Here is a 12,095-nt window from a genome sequence, read left to right on the forward strand (position 1 = left end):
TGGTGGAATTCAAGGTATGTTCCTTTTTTCTATCTTTTACTTTGTTTTTAAAGGTTTTTTTTTTTATTTTTTTATTTTTTTTATGGTGATGTGGTTATATTGGCTTGTTTTAGGAGGATTTGGTTTTGGTGGGGGTCGTGGTGGGTGAGGTGGATTTATTTTTGTTTTTAAAGGTGGGTTTAAAGTGGTTGGTAGTGGTGGTGATTCGGGATAGGGTGCTGGTGGTGGAGGTGATAGGTTACTGATGTGTGGTGGTGATATAATTGGTGGCGGCTGGTGGTGGAACTAGAACAATAGCAGCAACCATTTATTATCAATTTATTTACTAGTATTTTTTTTTTGATGAAAATCAACAAATGTAATATTGAAGCAATTAATTAATGAAAATAGCTATGTTTATACAAATGTTAAGTGCTTGTGTATCAAAACAGCTAACCCCAGCAGCCACCCTAACCCCAACCCCACCACCGGCCACCTCTGCCCACACCTTCGAACCCCCTATCTTAGCCCTAGTGACTGAAAATTCCTCCCCCACATTTTTCCCCACCCTAAACCTGCAACCTCACACAAACAGCCACAAAAAAGCCGGCTGTTTTACGAACGCCTCACAAACGGCCACTAAAAACGCCGCTAACGGTCAAAATTGACCGACTTTGGGTCGAAATCGACCACCCAAGCCCTAAATCGGCTGATTCCGACCATTAGTGGTCATTTTTCGTGGCGAATTTTAGGGATTTCGTAAATTTAGGCCGATTTTGAGGGAGTTTGTGGGAGAAAAGGGGATTTTCCGGTGGCTGGCTGGGAATGAGAGGGGTTAGGGTAGGGTTGTGGTGGTGGAGCGCTGCCAGCGGTGGGGCTGTGGTGATGGCGCGCTGCCGGAGGTGGGGCTGGGGTGGTTGGGTTAGTTTTAGGGATTTTTTTTATGTTTTTTTTAACTAATAATATAGCGACACGTGGCATAATGAAAACTGGTAAGTGGTGGTAATATCCAATTTTGTGAACTTTTTATGGTGTTAGAATAAAAGGTTTTTTTTGTTTTTTTTTTGGTAATGTTAAAAACTATTTTTGTGTTATTTTTGTGGTGTTAAAATTCAAAATTTCCTTAAATATAATTAAAAAATCACAGAACACATATTATATACTAATAGAAGTAATTTAAGATTGCATATGCATATAATAATGGAAAAGTTTTCCGGAACATTTACTATTTGCAAGTGTATATTATCACCCAACCTAGTAATTACTTTACATAAATTATATAGGATTAACTATATGAAACTAAAAAAGAGAAACAATTACACCCAACTTGCATAAACATTAACATTCAAGCAATAAGAGAAAATTTAGCTTTCATTTGCAACTTTCTTCCAAAAACGTGGATTTGGTTATGTAGTAGAAAAAGCTTTATGCAGCCCCAATTGTAGCCTTTAATCCCTTGATAATTCCCTTGACTTCCTTCTTGCTTTTTTCCCCTTTTCACCGTAGTCAGTTTGATTTCCTTTGTTCTTAGTACATCTACTTCGGAAAAATCATCAGATTCGTTTCATTGGTCTCAATGTCATTTATACACAATTATGTGTAAGTCTTTAATTTTGACCCTCACAAAAAAGAAATAACTTTTTTCTTGTCTAGTTGATAAAGCTGTCATGCAATCAAACTATAACTTCCATTAAATATCGACATTGTAAATTTTTATTTCATTTTCCATTTAATTTAATTAATTAAATAGAAAGATCTTTCAAACTCATCCATCTAATAAAGTCATCTTATTAATTTTTGATCACGAGAGGTGAACTTTAAATTTACCTATAATATATTTACCCACAATATAAATAAATAATACTACTATAAAAATGCATTAATGTAAGGAGAGAGAAAGATCAACATTCATTATTACATCTATACACATGGAAGGACATAAATGTAAGAGATTACATATGGGGGTAAGAATGTACAAACATTTTGAAGGGCATATAGGTCTGTGCACTGTTCATAAGCGCAAACTCCTACTTTTAATAAGGTAGGGAAGAATTGTTGACTTATAAAAAAGGCCATATTGATCTCGATCTTTTAGCAAAAACAAGCCATATTGATCAAGCAGTACATTGTAATAATTTAATTAAATTTGATGGTTAGGGGGTCTCAATCTTACAAAATTAGCATTCCTTACGAGTCTAGGGATATTGGTGCATCTTTTAGCTACACTGTTTTAAGTGGTTCAAAGGGAAAGGTTTAAGAATATAAGAGGATTGCATTAAGAAGTTATAGGCTAAGAAATGCAAGCAAGTTGCTACTTCTAAAACCTAAACCTACTTATATGCTAAAAGTTGTTATAAACAACAAATGTTTCCAATTAAATGGACCAATTCCATTTAATTAGAAACTACCTCATACAGTTGGAAGGTAAAAGAATGAAAATGTTCCAATTTAAGAAGTATATTATAAAAATTAATTTACCATATTACTACTTTTTGGACATGCGATGTCATGTTTAGTTCCCTCTCATTGAGAATGTGGTTGAACTAAATGTAGAAGTTTGGCTAAGGGAGAAATAAATCTACAAGTTTAGAAGCAAATGTTGCTACTTTACAAGTAGAATCTATAAGTCTGAAAGCAAAAGTTGCAACTTTACAAGTAGATACTATATTTCACCTTACCTAGTAACTGACTAGAATTAAATAAATGTTATTTATTTTTGTCATTATCAAAACATAACCATTCAATGTTAGTAATAACTAAGCATTGAAGATTCAAAAACATGGAGAAAAATGCATTTGAAAATTTTCAAGAATACACTACACGATTCATTTTTTAAAGCCTAAGAGGTGAACGGAACAATAAAATGGAGCATTTTTGTTGACTTTTTTACAAGATTACCCTTTGATTTGCAAAATTTGTTTATTATGGTGAAAATGAAAAATATTTAAATTTAAGCCATTTTTTATTTTTGAATGTGTGTCAATCACAAATGACTGCCACGTACCCCACCACCTCCAAACTTCTCACAACAACAATGGCGGCAAATGAAAAACTTACTTATTATTGTGACGCACACCATTGATGCACCATCATCTCCAGTTCTCCACCGTACTCCTACTCTTCGCAATCTCTACTCATTCCTCGGTACTTTTCTCTCTCCTAATCTTCGTCATCTCATTGCGTCGAATTGTCTGATTCTCTCGCTAATTCCTTTGAATTTGTTCTTCATATTGTTTTTTTTTTTTTTTTTTTTTTTTTTTTTTTTTTTTTTTTTTTTTTTGCTGAGTAATTTTATGATAATCTTTCTTTACTGTTTTGATTGTTATTATTAATGTTATTGTTGATCATACTTTTAAAAATTTTGGAAATATTTTGATTTTTCTTTCGTCATAAATTGTGTTGTTGCTCTTACTATTGAAATACAAGCGTAGTGTAATATGATGATTGTGGAAAGTTTTCATGGTTATTTTAATCAAATGAATAAAAAAAACCAATTTTTTGGAATTTATTGTAATTTTAGAGAGTAGTTTGTATCTGATTATATGCAATCGGTGTTGCATTTTGGTTGATTGTTCGTAATTTTAAGGTGTTGAGTTGAATATGTAGATATTTAAGGGTAAATACCCTAATTTGTGGTTAAATTGTAATTATTAGGGTTTAATTGATGTGGATGATTTGAATTTTTGATTATTTTTGTGCTATGTACTGTATGTACTATGTAGTATGTTCAATTTCTATGCTTTACGTTCATGCTTTTGATATTATGTGATGATTGAAGCTATCTGATGCTAATTGCTTATTAAAGTTGTAATTAGGGTTTTGTTGTTGTGTTTGCGTAGAATTTGGGGGTACGGGGCAAGGACTATATGATTGGTGAGCATATTGGGGCCGTGGACAGCTCGTAATGAGTTTAATTAGTTAGGAGGGAAACACTTTAAATTTCTTGTGTCCGTATTCTTCATTTTTTGAACTTAATGTCTCTCACAAGGATAATGCTTATGGCAAAGAAATGTATCTATGTTAGACTCGTGTACTTCTGTTAGACATGAGCATGTGTCCAAGTGAAATGAAGATTCCGAATGACATAGGTTTCGTCAACACATTAGATGGAGGGATATGGCTGTTTTTAGTTGGTAAGTTTAATTGAAAATTAGTATAGATTAGTCGCAACATCAAAAAGTTTTTAAAGCATGAGGTGTTGAGCATGCTCATATAGAAGGTCAGGTGCTCTTTCTATATGTATCTACCATTTTTTACTTCTTAAGAGCATCCTCTTAGCTGTATGCCTGTTTAAAATAACCATTGTTCTGCCACTTTGTTGAAGACATCTGATCGACGAGTCAATTCAAATATCAAGTTGGAATGCATTTTATGTAGTTTTCGTTTTAAGTTTGGTGAAAGTTGTATTTATGATGCATAATGGTGGACACTTATTTTTGCTCTTTCTTCATGGATATTGGACAATATTTTGAAATCTGTATTTTTGCAGGATGTATTGATCTGTTCACGTGAATTGGAAATAGCTTGCTGATACCACCTGTGAATATCAAAACTCAATATGGAAGATAAAGGAGCTGCTATGATAATTGGTACTAGCTTCTACTACATCAAATTCGTTAACAGCTTAAGCTTTGGATCTCTTACTTCCAAAATTTTTGGTGTTTATATTCAATTTTGGGTTAGTGCTACTGCTGATTTATTGTAGACCAAGGCATCACTCCCTCTCAAATTGAACCATGATGTGTCCTGCTGATGCTAGCTAGTCATTATTAATAGTTGGTCCAGATAATTATGTTATTTACTGTGATCTGGCACAGGGAATTTTAACAGGTCTAGTTGAAGAGGGAGTTTTAGCAGGTCTAGTTGAAGATTGTTTCATCACTGGAATAGCCAATTTGTTGTCTTAACTCTTGAGATTTGCATTATCACAACTTGACATGTTCCTTATGCATCATGCTCTTTGGTCAAGCTGTAAAGCTGTTTACAGCTATTCTTTAACTGATTGATTAGTACAGAATGGTGATGTTTCAAGTCTCTTTAAAGATTTGCATTCCGTGAACTCAGCTAGTTGCAAATGTTATTAGCATTACTGGTAATTCATGTGATAGTGTTTTTCTACTGTTCCTGGTCTTCTGCCTTGGCTCAAAGTCATCTCTGCCTCTAAAATATATTATGAATTTCCAATAAATTAATAGCATTGCAGTGCTTGGAGTGATTTTCGGTTCTCCCTCTTAACATGATAGGTATCTTGGAGGCATGCAAGTTAAGGCATTGCCTTGAAACATCTGTTATACTGTCCTTGTTGAAGTGTTTCTACATTCTCCACCAGTATATAGTATATACCGTATATTTGGACTTGAACATTAAAGTAGTCACAGTATTGATGTTCCTTAGATGTCCGAGTGAGTGCTGAGGTGGAGAATGAAAACTTTCATTCAAATTTAAGAAAATTTCAGCATGTGCTGTGTGTTAATTATGTTTTTGTGGTTGTTTTGGCAAGATTATCTGAAGATCACCTCATGCATTTATTAGTAACAAATAACTTTTAGTTTTCTCATTCCTTGAACTATGTTGTATCTCGTTTTTATTACTCTAGATGATTCTAAAGGAGCTTTATGTGACTCAGATAAGATTGACAATGGCCAGAGCAAAAAAGAAGCTAAATCTGAGAGGGTTCAAGAGGATGTTGTGCTTATGCCTACGGAGGATTCATTCTCTGCAGAAGATACCATACCATTCAGCATGACTGATCCCCAATCTGGGAGAGAGATTGCACAAACGGAAGCACTTGAACAATGTGACTATTCAACAGATGTGAATATGGAGGCTACTATAAATCCTGATGATGTTGTACGAGCTGGAGGTTTTGGTGCCAGAGATGACTTAAGTAGTTTTCTTCCTACTGCAAGTGACTCAACTGACTTTGAAGCTTCTTTGCTTGACGCACGTGACTATGAAGAGTGCCAGGGTGAGAAACACCGACCAGGCCTTGGCTGGAGTGAAAATAGAGTGTCAGAGTAAAAGTGTTGTTTCAGGAAATTTTTTTCAGATTTTTTCTATAGTCACAAACTATGGTAAAGGTACGTTTGTAACACATTCAGAGTGTCTAGTTCTTTATGGTTGTGTGCTTTGTTGTTGACTTGCTTTGCCTGCCAAAAGGCAATCTTGTTGCGTGTCTTTTCATGTGGGTCAATCTAAGATTCTTTTTCAGTAATCTCTTTCTACCATGGAAAATTTCTAATTTATCTGCTCTTCTGTTGTCTTTTCAGCTTTACATTCTCATTAGCATAAGCAATTGAATCAGTTTATCTATAGTCTAACATACAAAAATGGGTGCTTTGTTCAAAATTGTTTGAAAAATGTGTAGAACAAGATTGTAAATCAATGAATGCTGTACTTCTTTGTGAGCTTTTAGATACTAGGGCGCTGAAAGATGTGCCAGCTATGTAGATGGGCTACTTACAGACTTCAGCTTTATTGCTTCCCTCTTTTATGCTGCTGAGCAGACCAATTTGAATTAGGTTCTTGAAATGATGGCCTGTATCATGAAATGGCTCTACCTTTTGGGAAGATTCTTTGCCCTGGTGTGAGAATTGATAGAGGGTCATAGGCTAGTTTCCTACGTGTAAAAACATTCCATCGAGGTCCAAAATGAGCTCTCCATCCGTCCTGACTGTCATAATGTGGAAGATATTGCTTTGCCCCAAGCTTGGCAATTTTACAGAAATTAAGTATTCTTTTGTTTTTGGCTAAAATGCTTTCAAGTCCGTCTGATCCAGATGAAGATGGCATCGCAGATGTTAGAAAAGCTACGAGGTAGAAAACATCTTCTGATGGGGTCACCATTGATGTCTTGTGATTCCATCTGTTAAGCAATATTATACATATTCTACTTTAGTGCTTACCCTAAAAAAATAAAAAATCATTGTTGTCTTCTCTATAAGGGGGAATAGTAGACAAGCACATGTCGGAAAAGTAATTACCTTGATTGGTTGACGGGATAGATGAGGATCGGGCCATTGCTTGTGTCTGTGAGAATATGACCGAATACCTCTTCTGCAAAAGTGTGTATCTTACACTTGGGAATAAGAAGATTTAACCAGGGATGGGGAACATCCCACAATCCTTTCTCTCGGAGCTTTATCTCTGATAGGTGAACTCTGTTTAGGAAATCCGTGTATGATACTTCAGACTGGAAAAGTGTGTGAGAGATATAATTTAATTTGGATAGTATATGTTCTGTTTCCTGCATTTGGAAAGACACAAGAGGTTCAGTTTCGATAATGAATGATTTGCTTGTGTATCAACATATGAAAAAGTGGTTTTTAAGAAATACTAACCTCATTTGTAATGCTCGCATCCTCGGGGTTAAAGTATTTTGCCATTTCAAGGCAGTAAAGAGTTTTTCCTTCTGAGCTAAATTGACTAGCCTGCAGGGGCTCTCTGGGGCTGAAGGTAGATCTCCAGTTATTAATAAGACCTGTTCTGTTTATTATGACAAAGCCTTCAATATAATCAAATGGATTATCTGATGATATAAGCTGTTCTTGATCCTTGGTAAATAAGTTGAAGTCCGAGTATAGCACTCTAATCCATTTTACCTGTGAAAAAAGTTTTCAGATGACTACAGGGACCTTTATAATTCAACAACCAAAGTCAGTTAAATTATGGACTACTTACCGTTTTGGAAGCTGGCTCGAGAGAGATTCTGGCCTGAGTGATGATGCCAAACTGTCCTAGTCCCCCAAGAACACCATAAAAGAGGTCAGCGTTCTGTTTTGCTGAACAGTTCACTATGTCTCCTTTTCCTGAACCCATGAAAAAAGTAAAACAATTAATCAAAATGGGCCTAAAATTTTTCCCTGCATTCAATGTGACCTTGTTAAATGAATAACATGCTGAAATAATTATATGCCTGCATTTATTTTTTTGATATTCTAGTTTAAGTATTTACTTTCTAATATCTTTTAAGTTGAGTAACGAGTTAACAACTTACCAGTGACAACTTCCAGCTGATGGACATTGTTTATTTGAGGTCCATGTCTGAATGCTTGTCCACTAATCCCGGCATTTGATAAAGTTCCCCCGACGGTCAAATAAAGGTAATCGGTCCATGATTTAGGAGTTAATCCCTGTTTTAGGGTCTCATGCAGAATATTAATCCACAATTCACCCCCTGAAACATCTACATAGGGTTGTTCCCCTGTATGAACATGCATTTTTGGTTCTTCTAATGATTCCATGTTGATGACTATGCCGCCATGACTTTGTGATTGGCCTTGAAGTGAGTGACCGTGGCCTCTTGCGGTAATAGTGAGTTTTGGATTATGGCCCATGTTGAAAACATGTTTAACTATTGTAGAGATGTCAGAAACTGATTTTGGTAACAGAACTGCCATTGGAAGGAAATGGTATCTGTTACCGAAGTCATTTGCTACATGATGGGTATTTTCGAAATCAAGACGACCGTTTAGATTGAGTTTTTTAAGTGATGATACTAGATCAAGTGAGCTCAAGTTTGTGAAATCTGGGATAGCTTGGGGAAGGTAAGAGCAGTGATTGATATTATGATCAGCTAAGTTTAACAAGATAATTAAGAAAACTTTTAGCAGCACTGCTGCACTTTGTCTAAGGGACTTATATGAGAACATTTTCTTGTCGGTTTTTTTTTTTTAATATGCCGATCGAACTTTAAGTTTTGTGAAAGTGAAAGACAAAGAAGAGGCACTGAAATTTGGGAAAATCTTGGGTTTTTCTTTGTAAAGCAAATGAAAAGAAGAGATGTGGAAGAGATGCAGTGTGGGAGGGAATTTAAAGGGAGTGCCTTGAAAGGCCTTAGTCAAATGCGGTCACGTATGTTACAAAGTGGTGGAAACTTCATTAAGAGATTGACATTTTCTTGCTATTATGTTATTATTAATTAATTGTAGGCCATCATTATAGACTTGCTGTGGGGGCTGGTTTCGCTAAGTTGATCTTAGATTGGCTGCAACTGTTTTACCTTTCTCTTTTTTTAAGTTTGTACTTGTATTTTTTAAATGTGTTTTCATATTTGCATAAGGATGTAGGAATTTTCTTTCGTAAAATTAGTGGTAGTGGTTTTTCATACGCGACTGTATGCTGTATGCATGTGTGTATTGTTTTTCAGAAAACCGTTATATCAGTACATCTTCAACCCACAACTTCTCTAGCTCCTCCATGCTTATTATGATTGAAAGTATGAATTAAGAATAAAATTCGATCATCTTAAATCAGATGATCAAAAACCCTTTACCCAGCCTTGGAATTGTAGCACAAGAATCACAGGAAGAGGAAAAATACTTTTCTTAAGTTGTTTTTAGGTGTCAATTGTGTTCAGTTTTCTTTAAAATTTAACATTTCGGGAAATGTATCTTTCAAGTGGATTATCCCCCACCTACCCTACCCATCAAGTCTTTGCCTGGTCCTTGCCCTATCAATTTTTTTCTTTATTCCCCCTTTATTTTGGAGGTATATTATTCTCCCAATATATCAATGGAAGATCTCTTGTCATGGACTAAATATCTTTTAACAATTATGGTCTATGGAGGAGGGCTAAAACACTTTTCAAAGTGATTGGGTTGATCGTCATGTATAGGGGTATGTTTTTGGTGTTGGTGACATGTATAGGGTGGCGTTTTGGGAAGAAAGATACTAAGTGCAAGGTTGTTTTTATGAGGTTTAACATTTATTTATTTTTGTTATCTTAGTATCCTGGACTTTTTATTTCAAATTTAAGTATTCGTGTTGAATCCCTAACACTCATCATTTTATTTCGGACTAACTACGATTTTTTTTTCGGTATTTTAAACTTATTCTATTTAAAAATGTCTCAACCTATTTTGTTTACACTCTTTTGAATTAAACTTTCCCCGAACTTACTTTGTTTGAATAATTCGAACATAACAGGGACTTAATCGTTATTCATTGTGTTGGTTTAAGTTACTAGAAAATGAAAAGAAACAGTTGAATGCTATTTCTAATTTTTCTAGCAAATTATTAGCGTACCTATTTAAGGCAATTAGTCCTGCATCCCCAAATAAGGAAGACAAAACTAGGGTGTATTCAGTCTACAAGAGTGGAAAAACATGTCTCTGAAAATTGCAAGTTGCAGAAGGCAGTTTGGTAGAACTGATGCTGAAATCTTTGATCGGAGAGCGATTGACGGGGTTGGCCCCTACTATAGGACTCCCAGAAGGGTGGCTCTGAGTTGGATTTGTGGGGTCCTGCTATTGATCTTATTATTCTGTTTTGGCTTATGGTGTGGGCACGTTTATTATGCTAATATAATATACTTTAATATTTCAAGTCTTCTTCTAGTGACCAGATTTTTGACTTGTGAGACAACAAGTAGTAAGTTGTTGAATAAAATGTTATTAAAATATAAAATAGGTTAAATATAGTATCATTGTGCTTCATCTAATCTGGGGTTTCTAGATTAAGAAGTGATCTTTTTTTTATGGTTTATAAATAGGATGATGTATGTGATAAAGTTGCTGAGATGAGAGTATACGAAGTAGATTTCTATTAATGGGATGTTAGTTTGAGACTCATGGGACTAATGGAAGTTATGAAACCTACAAGATATGAGGTTATGGTTTAAAGAAACTTATGTAGTCATTAAAGCTGGTTTGAAAGAATGAAAGCATTGAGTTCAAGTCTAATAGAGTTGTTTGTCAATAATATTGAATTATACAGAGTAACTCATATTTGGATGTTGGCAAGAGCCCAATCTTTTACTTGTGTAATTCCATCAAGTAATAGTTTGAATGATGTGACCAAGCTAAACTTAGACTAGTAACGAAGGAGATCATCTTTTAAGTTGGACTACTATCAAGGTTGGTCAAGGTTGGGGTGTTATTAAAGGCACTTTGGGGGAAGGGATCAGATCCCCTTACCTTACCCCCACTCTCAAAATGTAGCCTATAAATTTGGACTAGGTAAACCTGTGAAGGGATTTAGCCGGTAGGGCAATTTTTCATTTATATATAGAGAATAAAAATATATTAAATGAAGTCCAAAACTGTACTATTTAGCATGTTTATTGATACATTTGACGTGTATTACATCTAAGGATAGAGTTGTCGTAATTTTTTAAAATTACCTACTAATTTTAAAAGACTTGTTCAGTTAACAGCTCGTCAATTATTTTATAATGAAAAGACCAAATTACCTTTTCTTCTCTTCTAAAGCAAACTCCATTTTGTCCAAGAGTTACCTTACACAAGGTTATATTGGCTTGTGCTGGCTTTCTACTAGACTGCTAGTAATTATGACAAAAAAAAAAAATTATGTTAGAGTCAAATGTCCTTTTTATTTCTTAATTATTATGGCTTCAATGTCACGTGATGTTCACAAGGATGTGCCCTATAAGAAGAGCTTTGGACCACTGCCACTATGTAGTACCATCAGCATCTATGATTTTAAAGCACACTAGCCTTGTGCGGAAAACAATAAATCCATCATTTTAAGGTCAATAAAATCATTTAATGTTATTTTTGCTAATTGTTCACTTTGAATTAGTGCTCCTATGTTTCTTTTCTGTCCTTAAATTTTTCCTTTGGGACCCCTTTATTTTATTTTTAATGTTTGTTAATTTGCTAAATTTTAGTGGCCAGGGCATCTAGTTGAATTGATGGGTCTCTTATTCACAAAAAGGGCAGAAATTTTGAACTTCATTTCCTATCTTTCATTGATATCTCAAGTAAATAGTATGGTGAAACTTTAAAAGATTAGGAGTTCTAGACTAAATTAACTGTGGCTGGTAACCACGTATGGGTGCATCCGTGCATATGTTTTGGTGCCGCACGGGCTAAACGTTAGGGATGGCATCTTGTAATATAGGAAGGATGTATCCAATATAAAGGAATAAAGTTGGTTGTTACCCTGCTTATGAGCTAGTCATGGCTGTTAGGATTCTTAAATCCCAACACTGGGGCATCCCTGAAATGATTTTGGTTATCTAATAAACTTGTCATACTTGGGTATTAAATGGGTAAACTTCCACTAACCTTTAATTGAATTACTATTTAATTATCTTAATACTACCATTATTATTTTGTTTCTTTTGCTCGTCAGCAACATATTTCAGCAGTCAT

The 12,095-nt window shown here is 34.8% G+C and overlaps 2 protein-coding genes across 4 annotated transcripts; one reads left to right on the forward strand and one right to left on the reverse strand.

The window, feature by feature from the left end:
- The first annotated feature begins 2,985 nt into the window (after positions 1-2,985).
- LOC145582416 (uncharacterized) lies at positions 2,986-7,914 on the forward strand. 3 transcript variants are annotated; one of them, XR_014099873.1, is made up of 4 exons: positions 2,986-3,123; positions 4,469-4,568; positions 5,606-6,059; positions 7,593-7,914. XR_014099873.1 is itself a non-coding variant. In XM_081639412.1 (3 exons), the coding sequence occupies exons 2-3, from the start codon at positions 4,538-4,540 to the stop codon at positions 5,998-6,000; spliced, it is 426 nt and encodes a 141-aa protein (XP_081495538.1). In that variant the 5' UTR covers positions 2,986-3,123; positions 4,469-4,537; the 3' UTR covers positions 6,001-6,193. The 3 variants fall into 3 exon arrangements, 1 of the variants encoding a protein (XP_081495538.1); XR_014099874.1 differs by having other exon boundaries at positions 7,600-7,914; XM_081639412.1 differs by lacking the exon at positions 7,593-7,914 and having other exon boundaries at positions 5,606-6,193.
- Positions 6,361-8,741, reverse strand: LOC145582415 (cytokinin dehydrogenase 1-like). Its single transcript, XM_081639411.1, has 5 exons — positions 7,976-8,741; positions 7,660-7,787; positions 7,320-7,580; positions 6,963-7,225; positions 6,361-6,844 (listed from the first exon to the last, which is right to left on the reverse strand). The coding sequence occupies exons 1-5, from the start codon at positions 8,628-8,630 to the stop codon at positions 6,523-6,525; spliced, it is 1,629 nt and encodes a 542-aa protein (XP_081495537.1). The 5' UTR covers positions 8,631-8,741; the 3' UTR covers positions 6,361-6,522.
- Between the last annotated feature and the right edge of the window lie 3,354 nt (positions 8,742-12,095).

Source organism: Chenopodium album, chromosome 15 (assembly GCF_948465745.1).
Source record: "Chenopodium album chromosome 15, dcCheAlbu1.1, whole genome shotgun sequence".
Lineage (NCBI taxonomy): Eukaryota > Viridiplantae > Streptophyta > Magnoliopsida > Caryophyllales > Amaranthaceae > Chenopodium > Chenopodium album.

What these genes read in the sequence shown, in the direction of transcription:
- LOC145582416 (XM_081639412.1), top strand. Translation starts at nt 4,538, where the DNA reads ATGGAAGATAAAGGAGCTGCTATGATAATTG. An exon ending in AGGAGCTGCTATGATAATTG is followed by an intron (nt 4,569 to 5,605) that starts GTACTAGCTTCT and finishes TATGTGACTCAG; the next exon opens with ATAAGATTGACAATGGCCAG.
- LOC145582415 (XM_081639411.1), bottom strand. Translation starts at nt 8,630, where the DNA reads ATGTTCTCATATAAGTCCCTTAGACAAAGTGCAGCAGTGCTGCTAAAA. An exon ending in TCAGCTGGAAGTTGTCACTG is followed by an intron (nt 7,788 to 7,975) that starts GTAAGTTGTTAA and finishes TCATGGGTTCAG; the next exon opens with GAAAAGGAGACATAGTGAAC. An exon ending in TCGAGCCAGCTTCCAAAACG is followed by an intron (nt 7,581 to 7,659) that starts GTAAGTAGTCCA and finishes CTTTTTTCACAG; the next exon opens with GTAAAATGGATTAGAGTGCT.